General features: G+C 48.9%; 2 protein-coding genes across 2 annotated transcripts; both read right to left on the minus strand.

The window, feature by feature from the left end:
• Positions 1-8236: 8236 nt before the first annotated feature.
• Positions 8237-9342, minus strand: LOC124669134 (probable xyloglucan endotransglucosylase/hydrolase protein 25). The gene is made up of 3 exons (XM_047205820.1): positions 9055-9342; positions 8745-8944; positions 8237-8669 (listed from the first exon to the last, which is right to left on the minus strand). Exons 1-3 carry the CDS (start codon positions 9340-9342, stop codon positions 8237-8239), a joined length of 921 nt encoding a protein of 306 aa, XP_047061776.1.
• Positions 9343-15450: 6108 nt separating this feature from the next.
• Positions 15451-16485, minus strand: LOC124679185 (xyloglucan endotransglucosylase/hydrolase protein 24-like). Its single transcript, XM_047214989.1, has 3 exons — positions 16201-16485; positions 15898-16097; positions 15451-15814 (listed from the first exon to the last, which is right to left on the minus strand). Exons 1-3 carry the CDS (start codon positions 16483-16485, stop codon positions 15451-15453), a joined length of 849 nt encoding a protein of 282 aa, XP_047070945.1.
• Between the last annotated feature and the right edge of the window lie 822 nt (positions 16486-17307).

A 17307-nucleotide genomic window follows, 5' to 3' on the forward strand; every position in this document is an offset into this window, starting at 1 on the left:
TTTGTTAGTCTCCTTGAAAAGATGGATATGGATAGAATAAGATACACTAATAATATTGATGATGGAGGGGAGATCAAAACACCAATACCATGTAAGCTCCTAGCTATGAATGATGCATTAGAAAATAACTATGCTTGGCTTGTTCCTGAAAATTTGTTTGATGAGAGTAGCACGCCTAAGACTAATGAAAAGGGAGATGCTGAAACTTATGTATCTAATATAATATGCCTGGTTGAGAAAAGTCCACACCCCGCTGTAGAAGTACCATCCTTCGATAATACTTGATACACACTTTCTGCGCCTAGCTGAAAGGCGTTAAAGAAAAGCGCTTATGGGAGACAACCCATGTTTTTACCTACAGTACTTTGTATTTATTTTGTGTCTTGGAAGTTGTTTACTACTGTAGCAACCTCTCCTTATCTTAGTTTTGAGTTTTGTTGTGCCAAGTTAAGCCGTTGATAGAAAAGTAAGTACTAGATTTGGATTACTGCGTAGTTCCAGATTTCTTTGCTGTCACGAATCTGAGCCCACTGCCCTGCAGGAAGCTCAGAAAATTATGCCAATTTACGTGCATGATCGTCAGATATGTACGCAACTTTCATTCAATTTGAGCATTTTCATTTGAGCAATCTGGTGCCATTATAAAATTCGTCAATACGAACTGTTCTGTTTTGACAGATTCTGCCTTTTATTTCGCATTGCCTCTTTCGCTATGTTGGATGAATTTCTTTGATCCACTAATGTCCAGTAGCATTATGCAATGTCCAGAAGTGTTAAGAATGATTGTGTCACCTCTGAATATGTCAATTTATATTGTGCACTAACCCTCTAATGAGTTGTTTCGAGTTTGGTGTGGAGGAAGTTTTCAAGGATCAAGAGAGGAGTATGATGCAACATGATCAAGGAGAGTGAAAGCTTTAAGCTTGGGGATGCACCCGGTGGTTCACCCCTGCATATATCAAGAAGACTCAAGCGTCTAAGCTTGGGGATGCCCAAGGCATCCCCTTCTTCATCAACAAATTATCAGGTTCCTCCCCTGAAACTACATTTTTATTCGGCCACATCTTATGTGCTTTTTCTTGGAGCGTCGGTTTGTTTTTGTTTTTGTTTTTGTTTTTGTTTGAATAAAATGGATCCTAGCATTCACTTTATGGGAGAGATACACACTCCGCTGTAGCATATGGACAAATATGTCCTTGGTTTCTACTCATAGTATTCATGGCGAAGTTTCTCCTTCGTTAAATTGTTATATGGTTGGAATTGGAAAATGATACATGTAGTAATTGCTATAAATGTTTTGGGTAATGTGATACTTGGCAATTGTTGTGCTCATGCTTAAGCTCTTGCATCATATGCTTTGCACCCATTAATGAAGAAATACATAGAGCATGCTAAAATTTGGTTTGCATATTTGGTCTCTCTAAGGTCTAGATAATTTCTAGTATTGAGTTTGAACAACAAGGAAGACGGTGTAGAGTCTTATAATGTTTACAATATGTCTTTTATGTGAGTTTTGCTGCACCGGTTCATCCTTGTGTTTGTTTCAAATAAGCCTTGCTAGCCTAAACCTTGTATCGAGAGGGAATACTTCTCATGCATCCAAAACACTTGAGCCAACCACTATGCCATTTGTGTCCACCATACCTACCTACTACATGGTATTTTCCAGCCATTCCAAAGTAAATTGCTTGAGTGCTACCTTTAAAATTCCATCATTCACCTTTGCAATATATAGCTCATGGGACAAATAGCTTAAAAACTATTGTAGTATTGAATATGTAATTATGCACTTTATCTCTTATTAAGTTGCTTGTTGTGCGATAACCATGTTTATCGGGGAACGCCATCAACTCATTGTTGAATTTCATGTGAGTTGCTATGCATGTTCGTCTTGTCCGAAGTAAGGGCGATCTACACCGAGTTGAATGGTTTGAGCATGCATATTGTGAGAGAAGAACATTGGGCCGCTAACTAAAGCCATGTTCCATGGTGGAAGTTTCAGTTTTGGACAAACATCCTCAAATCTCTAATGAGAAAAGAATTAATTGTTGTTGAATGCTTAAAGCATTAAAAGAGGAGTCCATTATCTCGTTGTCTATGTTGTCCCGGTATGGATGTCTAAGTTGAGAATAATCAAAAGCGAGAAATCCAAATGCGAGCTTTCTCCTTAGACCTTTGTACAGAGCGGCATAGAGGTACCCTTTGTGATACTTGGTTAAAGCATATGTATTGCGGTGATAATCCAGGTAGTCCAAGCTAATTAGGACAAGGTGCGAGCACTATTAGTACACTATGCATGAGGCTTGCAACTTATAAGATATAATTTACATGATGCATATGCTTTATTACTACCGTTGACAAAATTGTTTCATGTTTTCAAAATCAAAGCTCTAGCACAAATATAGCAATCGATGCTTTTCCTCTATGAGGACCATTCTTTTACTTTCAATGTTGAGCTCGGTTCACCTATTTCTATCCGCCTCAAGAAGCAAACACTTGTGTGAACCGTGCATTGATTCTTACATACTTGCTTATTGCACTTATTATATTACTCTATGTTGACAATATCCATGAGATATATATGTTACAAGTTGAAAGCAACCGCTGAAACTTAATCTTCTTTTGTGTTGCTTCAATACCTTTACTTTGAATTATTGCTTTATGAGTTAACTCTTATGTAAGACTTATTGATGCTTGTCTTGAAGTGCTATTCATGAAAAGTCTTTGCTTTATGATTCACTTGTTTACTCATGTCATACACATTGTTTTGATCGCTGCACTCACTACATATGCTTTACAAATAGTATGATCAAGTTTATGATGGCATGTCACTCCGTAAATTATCTTTGTTATCGTTTTACTCGCCGGGACGAGCGTAACTAAGCTTGGGGATGCTGATACGTCTCCAACGTATCGATAATTTCTTGTGTTCCATGCCACATTATTGATGTTATCTACATGTTTTATGCACACTTTATATCATATTCGTGCATTTTCTCGGAACTAACCTATTAACAAGATGCCGAAGTGCCAGTTGCTGTTTTCTGCTGTTTTTGGTTTCAGAAATCCTAGTAAAGAAATATTCTCGTAATTGGACGAAATAAAAGCCCAGAGGCCTATTTTCTCACGAAGCTTCCAGAAGACCGAAGACGAGACGAAGAGGGGCCACGGGGTGGCCAAACCCTAGGCGGCGCGGCCCCCCCTGGCCGCGCGGCCCCGTGGTGTGGGCCCCCCGTGCCGCTCTCTTGACTTGCCCTTCCGCCTACAAATAGCCTCCGTGACGAAACCCCCGCACCGAGAGCCACGATACGGAAAACATTACCGAGACGCCGTCGCCGCCGATCCCATCTCGGGGGATCCCGGAGACCGCTCTCCGGCACCCCCGCCGGAGAGGGGATTCATCTCCCGGAGGACTCTACGCCGCCATGGTCGCCTCCGGTGTGATGTGTGAGTAGTCTACCCCTGGACTATGGGTCCATAGCAGTAGCTAGATGGTTGTCTTCTCCCCATTGTGCTATCATTGTCGGATCTTGTGAGCTGCCTATCATGATCAAGATCATCTATATGTAATTCTATATGTTGCGTCTGTTGGGATCCGATGAATAGAGAATACTTGTTATGTTGATTATCAAAGTTATACATGTGTTGTTTATGATCTTGCATGCTCTCCGTTACTAGTAGATGCTCTGGCCAAGTAGATGCTTTTAACTCCAAGAGGGAGTACTTATGCTCGATAGTGGGTTCATGCCTCGCATTGACACCGGGACAAGGACAGTAAAGTTCTAAGGTTGTGTTGTGCCGTTGCCACTAGGGATAAAACATTGATGCTATGTCTAAGGATGTAGTTGTTGATTACATTACGCACCATACTTAATGCAATTGTCTCGTTGTTTGCAACTTAATACCGGAGGGGGTTCGGATGATAACCCGAAGGTGGACTTTTTAGGCATAGATGCAGTTGGATGGCGGTCTATGTACTTTGTCGTAATGCCCAATTAAATCTCACTATACTCATCATGATATGTATGTGCATTGTCATGCTCTCTTTATTTGTCAATTGCCCAACTGTAATTTGTTCACCCAACATGCCGTTCGTCTTATGGGAGAGACACCTCTAGTGAACCGTGGACCCCGGTCCAATTCTCTTTACTCGAAATACAATCTATCGCAATACTTGTTTCTACCGTTTTCTCTCGCAAACAATCATCTTCCACACAATACGGTTAATCCTTTGTTACAGCAAGTCGGGTGAGATTGACAACCTCACCGTTTCGTTGGGGCAAAGTAGTTTGGTTGTGTTGTGCAGGTTCCACGTTGGCGCCGGAATCTCCGGTGTTGCGCCGCACTACATCCCGCCGCCATCAACCTTCAACGTGCTTCTTGGCTCCTCCTGGTTCGATAAACCTTGGTTTCTTTCTGAGGGAAAACTTGCTGCTGTGCTCATCATACCTTCCTCTTGGGGTTGCCCAACGAACGTGTGAAATACACGCCATCAGTGCGCACGGAGAGCGATGGAAGCAGGAGCGCGAGGAGGAAGAAGATGGCAAGTGGCCGCCTCGATGCCTCCCCCACGGCATTTATAGCCTCCTGCCGCGGGCGGTTGGCCTCCAAGTGGCAGTCGTGGGCCACGTCCCCGGATTTACTGCGCCGTAACTCCTGCCACGTCCACTACGGTTATCGGAAACGGCCACACCACGTCGCCCACTACCGCACCGGATCCGGAGGGACATTGATGTGACCGTACGAACCGACCGCCGTGCCGTGCGTCGTACCGGTCAAGTCGGGCGCAGGACCCGAGGCGGCGGAGACCCCGGCGCGCAGCAAGCCGGAGCCGGACAAAAAGTTCCATTCGAACCAAAATTCATCAGCAAGGCGGAGGCGCCATCAAATCTTGCAAGAAAGCGAAAACTATACAAGTGTAAAAAGCGGCCGGCCGGGGAGCAGCCTGGCAGAACGAGCCGGATGAGGGCGCAGCCGGCTGAATGAAAATTCTCGGCCGGCCCCTCCAAGTGCCGTCAAATATATTCAAGAAGCCGAGAAAACCTGCCTAGGTCCTTCTAAACGCAGGACCTTGCCAGCCTCGGGGGCCAATGTCGGAGGGAAGACCCCGGGTAGGGCAATGGACGCAGCAGCGGCCCGGCTGGCCACCGGCCGGCTCGCGCAAAGGCCGGCCGAGGAGCAGCCGGGCCGGCGCCGTGGCCGGCTGGTCCGAAGCCGGCCGGCTCTAGGTCCTAGTCGGCCCGGCCACGGCCGCCAATGCCGTAGCCGGGCCGGCTTCTACAAGCCATATCCGACCGGGGGTCCGTACCTCGACCGACTCGAGGCCGGCGAGTCTTGCACCGGAAGGAACCGGGTTGGTGATCCGGGTTCCCAAAGTCCACGCCGACTTCATCTTCCGTAAAGCGCGGGGCACCGTGGAGCAATAGTGCCACGCGCCGGACAGTGCCATCATGGCTTACGACGCGCCGCACGTACAGCTGCGCGTGGCCGACGGCGACAGTGGACGCTTCCTCTCCATACCGCTGACCAAGGCAGCCGGATGGGACAGAGCCATGACGCCTCAACGGCTCCCGACGTCACCGCCTCGGGAAGGAGCGGAGCCGAAGCCGGCCAAGCCGGCTAGTAGACTATAGGGTCTTATATGTAAAGTGCCGGTGCCTATATAAGCCGCACTACCCCCTCTCGTGCAGTGGACGATCGATCACTTATTGCTTTCACCTACCTACGAGGCCGCTGCCCCGTGAGAGAGACCTTCGTCTCCCTTAGCCTCCCAGGCAAGCTGGACACAGCCTCTAGGAGCACCATTGTACCGTGTGATTACCATATACACTCATAGCAGGAGTAGAGGTGTTACCTCCACCGGAGGGCCTCGAACCTGGGTACGTCGCCGTGTCGCTCGTGCCCATACCCGCTTCCGGATACCGCCGTGAGATCTCTCAGGAGCCCCTTCGATTAGCCACCCTATGGCATATGCCGTGACGATACCACGACATCATCGAGGATGACCGCAAGAATCATGCCAGGACACATGTTGGTCCCTATGAGTGTGAGGGCCCTCTTGTGGAGGTTGATCATGAGTTGCCTGCAGATTTTGCCGATTTCCTCGTCATGCACGCAGAGATCCCTGACAGCAATGTTCATGATCAACTTCAAGCTGATCTTGTTGAGCATTTGTGGAGGATCAAAGGAAATGCCGCGGCACCTTGATCTAGTCCTATTTATTACATTTGTTTATTTGTTTTATTGTTTGTTGTATTTTAATTTGAAAACTATCTCTGCAAACATATTTATTCCTATGTTATATTTAATAAATAATTGTTTGTTAAAAAAGCTTTAAAAAATGTTTGGGAGCGGCGTTTGGGGGACGCGGCTGGGGAGCGACGTCCCCCAAACACGGCACGGACAAAACACGTCCTCCAAACGCTCAATTCGGTTTTAGGGCACGCTTTGGGGGACACGACTGGAGATGCTCTTAGGCTGCTCATAGTGGGGAGTAACTTAGACTAGTAACATATGTCATGTTACTAGTCTAAGTTACTACCTCCATAGTGGATAGTAGTAACTTAGATGTGGTGTCATGTAATGTGTTATTAATTATGTTGTAGACTCATATTGCTTTGAGATGTGTGATGTTATGGTAACATAGCTAGTTACCACTTCACTCTCTTTCTTCATTTATTGATATGTCATGTCACCAAAATGCCTTGAAATGTGTGATGTTACCACCTATGTTACCCCCACTATGAGCAGTCTTAGTGGCCCCTCTCCACCGGCTGCACAGCTCGGGTCAACACTCAAGCAGAGCCAATGCAATCTTTTGAGACGAAAACATCGGCTCGTACCGCCGTACGTTGAGCCGGAATGAAACAAGAAAAAAACAGCAGTTTTGGTCACTCCCAAGTCCCAACTTCCAAGGTGAGTTTTCTACGGTGCTGGCAGATACGGCGTACCGGAAAACCTGTGGCGTGGCGATTACTCGTTTGACGAAATGTTTTCTTTCGACTGGTTTGATGAAATGTTTGAAAGCGGTCAGAGCAATTCCAATAGTATAGCCAAACTGTTGGCTATAACAAGATGCCATATCATTTGTAGTCATCATATAGCTAACATGTACAATAGTTGGCTATAAGAATGTAGTACTTTCCTAATATATGGCTCACATTTCACTCTCACAAGGTGCCTAGGAGCACGTGCAAGAGCTGGTTATTGCTTAGTAGCCCACCTCCTTTCTCTCTCCTCTTCTCTCTCCTCCAACTCATCTAAAATATATTATTTAATGTCTTATAGTCAGCTGACTGAACTCTATTATACTTGCTCTCACAATGAAGCTAGCATGACAGTTTATCACATTTATCTCGGAAGTATCGACCGCACTAGCTAGCTAGCGGCATCTTTACTTCCATGGATGCAGATCTCGGTGCAATTTAGTTTACTAATTTCTACTACCAACGTTCTTGTTTAATCAACACGCGGCGATGCATACATTCTCCACTAGCTAGACTTGACACCGCGTCGATTATATCCGAACGGAGGGAGTACTCCGCATAGTACATGAGCACCGCAGCAGCTGCTGTCAGCTTGTTCTGCTTCATGCTTAAAATGTCAAACATAGTACATGAGCACCGCAGCAGCTGCTGTCACAGAAACTCAATTCGGCTCCCGAGTGCGTATGATCCCTCTACCATAAAAACATATTTCCAAGTGTTAAAAAAATTTGACAAAAAAAATTTACATGTACATCTCCATAATATATGTATATTCGTCAAGTTTCACGAAAAATTTATATTTTTTGTAGTCTAAGCGAAAAAGAGAAAATTTATCTTGTGACAAGTCTTTGTTTCAGCACCAAATTTTGTCTTTTTTACACATGCCACATGACATGTCGATTTTTCATGAAACGACTTTGTGAGTGCGTAGCACATGAAGATGTACGTGCGAAATTTTTGTTTCAATTTTTTTGACATTTTAAAATGTGTCTAACATATATTTCAAAATAAAAGGAGCATATGCTCCCATGTGCCAAAACATCACTCCCCTGCTGTCAGCCTTACTGACTATAGAATTGTATAATCAATCTCTGTCTCACCGTATGTATTACGGGAAATGTTTGCTCAGTTTTTGCTCACCAGAAAGAATATAAGAATGACAAAAAAATAAGCAACAGAAAAAAAAATGTTCTTTTAGCTCACACCCAGCCCCATCATTAGAATCCCATCTATCGATCCTCCTACAATTCCTAAGCCAGGCCACACTCCTTTGGGAAGCCATTGGGGAACCTCTTATGATCAGTGCAGTAATCGTAGATCATGTACTTGCTCTGCATCTTCTTCATCAGCTTCTGCTGCTTCATATCGTCGTTCAGCCCTTTTCTCTGCCCCGGGGTCACCCAGTCGCCCCTACCGCTGCTGCCGGAGCCGGAGACTGAAGGGTCCTGGCCGCAAGTCCACGAGCCGCCGGCGCTCGGCGTGCACCCGGAGGCAGAGTAGTTGGCAAAGTATGCCACGAACGGCGCCTGCGACCAGTCGGTCTTGATCCGGCCGCCCTGCGTCGCCCAGTCGTCGGCGTCCCACAGGCACCCGAAGAGCCGCATCGGCTGGTACACCGGGAACGGCACCCCGTCCTCCCAGTGGTTCTTGAACTGCCGGATCGGTATGCCGTCCACCAGGATCCTGCAGAAACAGCCCCAGTGATTTCAGCAACGTGACATGCGTGGAAGTTGAAATGATCGAAGGAGGCTTAATTACAGGATCTGGTCTTTGTTCCAGAAGATGGAGTAGGTGTGGAAGGCGACGGTGGGGTCGAACCAGAGCCGGAACTGCACCTCCCTGCCCCCCTCGCCGGCGGCGAAGATGTTCGTGTGCAGGGTGTAGGGCTGGCCGGTGGCGTTGCCCAGGAACTCCAGGTCGATCTCGTCATGCTTCTTCCAGTCCTTCTGGGAGATCAACTGCATGCAACAACAACACCACAGGGCGCATTACTACAGGAACTCGAGCAGTCGAGCATGCATGCGCGCGCATGACAGACGACAGGGTATGGTGTGTCAGTGTCACTTACGTATATGGTGGTGACGGTGCCGGCGGAGTTCTTGGGGACGAGCTTGATGGAGATGTCGATCCTGGCGAAGAGGTACGAGGTCTTGGACCCGAAGGCCGACCCCATGGCCTTGTCCATCGTCAGCCCGATGGTCTGGTCACCGTTCCTGTCGTTGAGCAGCCGCGTCTGGCCCCACAGTATCTCCAGTTTGTCTGCCATTCGACCACCGGCCACCGGAGACGTGCCGGCGGCGAACATGAGCGCAAGAGCCGATAGGGCAGATAGGATCCACGCTCTAGACAATGCCATGGCTTCTTTCCCCGAGTGCGTGAGAGCGAGTGAAGTGTGGAGCACTAAAGCCGGCCATGGCGAGTGAAGTGTGGAGCACTAAAGCTGGCCATGGCATACGCACCAGGGTGAGGGTCAATGCCCACATGGGGCCATATCGAGCGCATCGAACTCAGTGATGCCCATTAAATTCTTGGAAGATGTATACTAAACAAGTTTGCATTATATGGGCTGGCTACTCAATCAGTGAAGACCTAAGCATAAAAAATGCCGGAAGATTCGGACCTAACGAATTTGAAATTTGATCACCTGGTGTTTGCGTTGGTTATAGCACTTCGGTGTGTGATGACGCTCATATAGCAACATTTAGAATGTGAGTGAGAATGAAGATCAAGAAGGTTTCGAAATTTGTTCGGAGAATCTTGGAATAGTCCGGAGGATATTCGAGGTGATACAGAATGGCTTCTCGGCCATATATGGAAGGTTTCATAATGATCTAGATTTATTTCGGAAGGGGCTGAAATATCTCAGAAGGTCGGAAGGGGCTGGAATATTTCAGAAGGTCGGAAGGGCCCAGAAGGGGAAGGCCCGAAGGGGCACCATGGGCCTTGTCCGCATGGTCCCCACCATGGTCGGCACATAATGGGAAGGGGAAGCTTAGACTCTCCTCCATTGACTCGGATTAAGAGGGGTGGGGGGAGGAGTCTGTTTTGATTCCAACTCCCCCCTAGGTTGGTTTGGGGGTAATCCATCCAGACTCTAACTCCCTCCCAAGTCGATTTGGAGAGGGGGCAAGGCCGGCTGGCCTCCTAGTTAAAGGGGAGGAGAGGGGCCGACAAGGCCAAGCCGACCGTCCCCCTCTCCTAAACCCTATTCGTCGTGTTGCCGACCTAGCGCGCCACTGGCCACCTCCACCACCACCGCGTCACCCCTCCTCTTGCCGCCGCCCTAGCCGAAATCATCAGAGGACCGCCGCGGAGATCTACTTCCCCTTCTTCACAGAGTGTTGCCTGAGTTCTACATCGGTCTAGATCTAATCTAGTCGGGATCACGGAAGCGCTGCCTGATCTTCATCGACACGCTCTCACTTCGGTGGTGTGCTTGACCACACTTTGATGTGATCTCGTACTTATGGATACCGTGGTGGTGTTGCACGTGCAACACTTGTTCGTGAGATAATACATCTCCTCGGGACTAGACGAGTGTAGTTGCGGGGATCGACTTTGCGTCTTCATTAACCTCGCCATTAGCAACTTCTGCTAGATCAATCTAGGATGGTATGATTCGTTACCTCCTCTCTCAGCATATGATCTTAGTTATGTGTTGGAATTTTTTATTTTCTATACGCATTTCCCAACATAAGTGCTTATGTTCCATGTGTACATGTAAAAGTCCATGCACAAAGGTAACTTTTGAGCCATTTCTCTCCACTCCATACTGATGTAATATACTGTGCGACACACTTCTCTCTCCCACACTAGTTCTAAAATTTTAAACTTATGTAGCTTTTGAACCAGAACTTTAATATGTGAACCGTTTGGATATTTGGGTTTCTAGTGAAGAGAGCTTCAACTATATTATTGAATATATTTTGACAATATTGAAAATATACTTTTAAAACTTGGTGAAACTTAGAAAAACTTTATGACACCTGGTGATTTTTGATTGAAACAGTTTGTTTCACTTTGTTTCAAACTTTGTTCATCATAGTTAAAACATAATTTGCAATTTCCTTAGAGGTCAAACCACAAAATGAATTGATGATTTTTTCATAAGAACATCAAATTTTTAGTTCAAATGATAATGGAAACATCTACTTTTTTTATTATTGATTCATTTGGTTCCAAAATCCATCATGATGTTTCATTGTATTTCTAAATTCATGTTTCAAGATTTATCGAAACAAACATTCTTTAGTGTCATTTTAAAGATATCATCGAAATCAATACACAGGTTGAAACAGATTATTGGTTTGATAATTATTTCAATATATATGACCCTTCTAAATCTTGGACCGAAAAATAAATTTACGTACTTTTTTAGACATTGGGCTCAAAATGAGTCGAGCTTTGAAATATCGAAGCCAAAAGCCACATCTCACAGATTACATAGTAGGTGCTGAGGAGATCAACTTACAAGAAAAGAGAGCAACAAATAAACAGAAAAACAAGCAAGACACTCTGCTTAAAAGGTGCCCAGACCTCAAGAGCTGCAACGATCGCTGACTGCAGATGACGCGAGTGAAATATTGACGCCGACGCTAAATCCGTTGGAGAAACTAATGAGAAAAGGCTTATCCACAAGTCCACAACTGCAGCCCGGGAGCTCACTACTGGGAAAAGGCTTATTGCCGCAACAACACATGTGGCGTAAAACCGAAGGTCGCTGGTGGTAACCCATACCAGTGACAGGTGGTAACCCATACCAGTGATAGACACACACAAAATCGTCACTAGTACATCGTCAAGTGGTATCCGTGACGCCCACCGCTGAAAATAAAACTACAGCCTTGGTTGATTCTTCGTGGTCCGACATGTAGGGCTGAAAAATTCGGTGACAGTGGACTATTTGTGGGCGTCACGATTGACAGCGGTGACAAATAAGAGAATTGGCCATCGTTAGCTCCTACCAAAAACTAGTGACACATGTTTTCCAACAGACGCCAGTGGGTATATGTACAATGTTGACGAGCAGTTAGAGTCTATTGTCGACCGATTTTCACTCTTAGTAATGATGTTTGTATTACCGGCTTCGTCTGGTAGACTTGATGTATACATGAATGTCATACATCTTTGGAATTTTTAGTAGCCCAACATAACGGGCAGCAACGCAACACGGCTAGCTAGCAAGTTTCATCTTCTTTCCCCTTTGCAACGCAATATCGTATTTGGTTCCGCTGATTCGTTCACAAAATCTACCAGTGCTCTCAATCAACCAGTCATTTGAGACCACTATTTCCGTGACAATCCATCAATTAACCCTCCATTCAACTCATTGCTTGTGGTTCCACACTCCGACCGTTCCCCTCTGAAGGGAAATAAGGAAAGTAGTCCCAACATTTTTTGACTCACGATCCTGTCTTTCTAATCTCTCTTTTTGTGGCACATGAGATTCAAATATCCCCAAATCGAAGCTAGGTTCGTGTAGCAGCTGACCTTCTCAGCTCTCACACTAGTACCATAACTAGAATCTATTCATTTGTTTTGTCTCTTCCATCCGTTGTCTTGCTATTTCTTGTATCCGTGTGTTCAAATCGCCCCCAAATCGAAGCTAATTTCATGGAGCAGCTAACCTCTTAGTTTCTATGTTCTCTCATTTGATGCACAATAAGAATCTATATATTCATTCGTTTTGTCCTACATCCACTATCTTGCTAGCTACTTCTCTTCTGTTCGTGTACTGAAATTTTCTAGCTGGTCTAGGTCTAGCAAGATTGGTGCGGGCCACCAAGTAGTGTGCACCTCCCAATCTGATATTTGCGCCACGTGCCCAGCTGTGGATTCGGATAGGTACTTGTTCTTTGATTGCCACTTGGCTGCGGATGTTTGGTCCCGGCTGGATGTCCCAATCCCAGTCGGGCGGTTCTCCATTTGGGTCCTCCGTCCCCCTCTCCCCGTGGCCGATGCTACTTGGCATATGGGTGTTGGGACGACTCTTTGGGCCATATGGAAGAGTCGCAATGACCTTCTATTCGACGAAAGACCATCCACCTTGAGCTCCGCGCCGCGGAGAGTGTGCGATGACCTTGGCCACTAGAGCCATGTGATGCTTGTATCTCTCTCTCATCGTCCCCATGTACCTCTTCTACCTTGTATATATAGACCGGCTGTTTGGTCTCTTCGAGTAATAATAACAAGCGGGTCTAAGATATACGGTTTTTTTTTCGAGGGTGATGGGGGGGAAAATTCCCCACCATTTATTGCATTCCGTCGAAAGTAGCCTGGCAGGCTCATGTTCTTACAACAGATAGGAATACACGGGGGTTTACATAGGAGTAGAGAACAAACATGAGGAAAAGAGGTACAAGTTAGCGCGAAGAACTACTCCACCATAGAAACAAGCCAACAAGAACTCCATTGAGGTGCGCCACCATGGATCCAAGCTCGCCGGATGAGTGCAGACAGGGAGGAAGCTCGCAGCCTCTAGTCTTCATCAAGCCAACCGCCTGTGGCTATATGGTTGCCGCTCTTGCAGAGGAACTCCGCTCGCCCTTTAGGGGAAGGAAGCCCGAAAGGAGGGAGGACCACCGAAAGAGAACGAGAAGGTCCGAGACCATAGGGGTTGCGCATGCGAGCACCCTCCACTCGCCCACAAGGGGGAGGAAGCCCTGGAGGAGGGAGGCGAGCTGCGTGGGAACAAGACCACCAAGGAGAGGAGCCAAGAACTCGTTAACCCGGCTTCAGACAGAGAGAGCCACCTAGTTGACACCACCGGGCACGAAAAACTCCGCTGAGCATGATGAACCGACCGCATCAAGTCAGTCGAGCCTGACTATGTGGTTGCCGCTCAAGACGAACACTTCCACTCGCTCTGCAGGGGGAGGAAGCCCTGAAGAAGGGAAGACATAAGCAGGAGGGCAAGGGGATTCGGCCAAAAAGGATCCAGCCCGAGAAGACACCTTCACTCGCCCTCCGGGGGGAGGAAGCCTCGGAGGAGGAAGGACACTGCCTCAGAACAAGGACATCCAAAAGGACGAATCGGAACTTGCTAACCCGGCATTGGAAGGAAGCAACAATCGGTTGGAGGAAGTCGAAGCAGAGGATCGAGGGGAAACCTCGCAGGGGTACTACAGAAACGAATAGTGGGGAGTAGCAGAGGCCAACTTGGAGGGGCAGTGACACGGGCACTGCACACAGGGGAGGAAGGGTGGGCAACACGGGCGCCGGAGAGGAGACCGCGACACGGGCGCGGGGAGGGGGAAACCTACAACCCCGCGAGGCGGCAATGCACGAGCAGTGTGGTTCCAGAGCGACGCCTTCACCAAGGATATCGACGCAAAGAGAGCGCCGCCGTCGTAGAGCCTTAGCCCGAACCACACCGGAGGAAGAGCAGTAGCTCACCAAAGCTCGGGGCAGAGACCGCAACACACAACACCACCGCAGGGGGGCGAGCCGCGCGCCCGTGGCCGGGATCGATGGCCGAACCACCGGAACAACGTGGGACGAGCAGGGGAGCGGGCAGGGGCCGAGGCCTGGAGGGCCATGCCGGCCGCACCAAGCCGATCGGAGCAGCCCGCGCGCCGGAGCCAGGGGGCCGGCCCTCACGCGAGGAGAGCCGGAACAGAGTGACGACGCCCAGCGGCCGAGCACCACAGAGCGCCGCGACGGAGACGAGGAGAGCCCAGGGACGAGCGGCACAGCAGCGGCCGGCGCCGATGCGAGCAGCCGCCGCGGGAAGGTCTCCGGTGCAGCACGGGAGCATAGCACGGAGGGGATAGGGGACTGAGACGGGGGGAGCCGAGCAACCCGTCGCTGGCACGGGGACAAACACCACGGCGCCAAGCAGGGAGGAGCGCCGCCGGCACACCGCGCGCAGCCGCCGGGCGAGATCCCCGCGGGAAACCTCCAGCTAGGGGGGGGGGGGCGCGAGGAGAGGACGCCCTGCCGCCGCCGGCGCCGCGCGGGCTTTGCCCGGCGGCGCCCTCCGGCGGCGGCAGGGGGGAGGCGGGGTGGGTGGCGGCGGGGAGCTGGGCGGGGAGTTGGGGCGCTAGGGTTCTCTGCGGTGAAAGTTCCTGTCTAAGATATACGTCATCTAGTCAAGGTTCCAATCATGGGGTCAACCAGTACAGCACTCGCCAGGGGTAAACAAACAAAGATACATCCATGGTCGAGCCAAGGAGACGGCTGACTGCAGCACCGATGACCTCATTCTCAAGAGATATGAAAGTTCAGGGTGTGGATTGAAAATGTTACAGAAGGAGACCAACCACCACGATCCTGTCCATTCAAATCTGCTGAACGGCCTAGATGTTCTTGGAATCAAGTAGCACTCAAACAGCACGTAGTACTAGATATGTTCTCTGCTTCTCCCTGCAGGTGCTGATCTCCGCTCTGCCGATCGATGCAGGTGTAAATCGACCGACTCTGCTGTCTGCACTGAAAGTGCACCCGAAGGCGATTAACTGGATTTCTATTTCATGGAGCACTCCGGTGCCACGCCGTTGGGGAACCTCTTCGTGTCCGTGCAGTAGTTGTAGATCATGTATTCCTCACGCACCAGCTCCATCTTCTTCTTGGCCGTCCCATCCAACTCCTTGTCGTCGTAGTAGCCGTACCCGTCCGGCGACGACGTGGTCGCCTTGAAGTTGCGGTACTGCGCGAGGAACGGCGCCGCCGACCAGTCCGTCTTGACGCGGCCGCCCTGCGTGGCCCAGTCGTCAGCGTTCCACAGGCTCCCGAACAGCCGCATCCGCTGCGACGACGGGTACGGGTACGCCACGCCCTTCTTCGCGTGGTTCCTGAACTCCCGGATCGGCGTGCCGTCCACCAGCACGCTGCAATTCACCTCAATTGTTAGTTCAATCGCGAGACATATATGTTGGGGATTTGGTCGCCGACTGATCGATGAACTACGTACAGGATGTGCTTGGGTGTCCAGACGATGGAGTAGGTATGGAAGTCGGTGGCGGGGTCGAACCAGAGGCGGAACTGCTCCTCCTTCTGGCCGGTGCCGTTGGCGAAGATGTTGGTGTGGAGCGTGTAGGGCTGCCCGCTCACGTTGCCCAGGAACTCCAGGTCGATCTCGTCGTGTATCTCCCATGGCCCCTCCGACAGGAACTGCATGCATACACGTTCGTCAGCACTCGGCAGGAACAAGAAATATTGCGCATTCACCCGATCGATCGACGTAAGAAAGTCTAGAATAGCAAGTTAGGCTTACGAAGAAGGTGGTGACTGTGCCGGCGGAGTTGTTGGGGACGAGCTTGATCTGCAGGTCGGTGCGCGCGTACAGGTACGTGTCCCTGGACCGGAGGCCGGAGCCGCCGGAGTCCCGGTCGAGGTACAGCGAGATCACCTGGCCGTCCTTCGTAACGTTCCCGTGGCCCCAGTCCAGCTCTAGCCCGTCCTCGATAATGCCGCCGGCCACCACCGCTGTCCGCGCGGCAATGCAGAGCCCCACGAGCACCGCTAGCACACAGGTCTCCGTCCTCGAGCTGACCGCCATGGCGTAAGCTTTGCTGCACCTCTTCAAATAGCTGTGTGTGTGTGATGGACGTGATCGATGGACTGATTAGTCCCTCGCGATCAAGGCTTATATAGAGTTCCATTCGGCGGGTGGTTGGGGGAATGAATGAAAGAACCGTTCGAGGGGGAGAATGACAGCCCGGGCACAGCACAAGACATGTTGGGCGCATTCGGGGGGCCGGCAACGCGCGATAATTGTATAGTAGTACTAAATCTTGTGCTGCACCTGGTATCGCCGACATTGTCTATTCATTTCGGAGAATTCTAGCCTCTCTGAAAATCTGAAACAATTTACAATCCTTATGTTGCTGACAAGTTAGTGCTCAAGATGTCCACGAAGCAAACTTCTAAAAATCCCGCGCTTTCAATAATGAAAAATAGTCAGAAGGTGAGAATGTCCGAATCCAGAGGCTCTCAATTTTGGAATGGTCTTCAGAAGGTGAAACAGTGGTTTCAGAGGGGAGCAGTTCACGTTGTGGGAGATGGTAAGAAAACCAGATCCTGGTATATATGATACTTGGGTGCAGAACATTCCTTTGAAATATACGTTCCCCATTTTTTTTCTAGCTTGCTTCCTGGACTCTCATTCCTGAGGCATCGATCTAGTTCAAAAGAGTCGAACCATATGTTCTTTATAGAAGTGAATGCTAACTCAGCGGTAATACTTGCAAGTGCGCAGCCAACCCACCCGGATTCGATACTAATTTAATGATAATTTCGCTTGGGTGAACTTTAAACCGGGTTATCATCTCAGCGTCCATCTCCGGGGAGAGTCTCATCCTACCTAACAACGTATAGCCCT

This window comes from Lolium rigidum, chromosome 7, assembly GCF_022539505.1.
Source record: "Lolium rigidum isolate FL_2022 chromosome 7, APGP_CSIRO_Lrig_0.1, whole genome shotgun sequence".
Classification (NCBI taxonomy): Eukaryota; Viridiplantae; Streptophyta; class Magnoliopsida; order Poales; family Poaceae; genus Lolium; species Lolium rigidum.

Coding starts and splice junctions, on each gene's coding strand:
- LOC124679185 (XM_047214989.1), bottom strand. CDS start 16,485: ATGGCGGTCAGCTCGAGGACGGAGACCTGTGTGCTAGCGGTGCTCGTG. Junction 16,098..16,200: donor GCACAGTCACCACCTTCTTC/GTAAGCCTAACT, acceptor GTATGCATGCAG/TTCCTGTCGGAGGGGCCATG. Junction 15,815..15,897: donor TGGACACCCAAGCACATCCT/GTACGTAGTTCA, acceptor GGTGAATTGCAG/CGTGCTGGTGGACGGCACGC.
- LOC124669134 (XM_047205820.1), bottom strand. CDS start 9,342: ATGGCATTGTCTAGAGCGTGGATCCTATCTGCCCTATCGGCTCTTGCG. Junction 8,945..9,054: donor GCACCGTCACCACCATATAC/GTAAGTGACACT, acceptor TGTTGCATGCAG/TTGATCTCCCAGAAGGACTG. Junction 8,670..8,744: donor TGGAACAAAGACCAGATCCT/GTAATTAAGCCT, acceptor CTGTTTCTGCAG/GATCCTGGTGGACGGCATAC.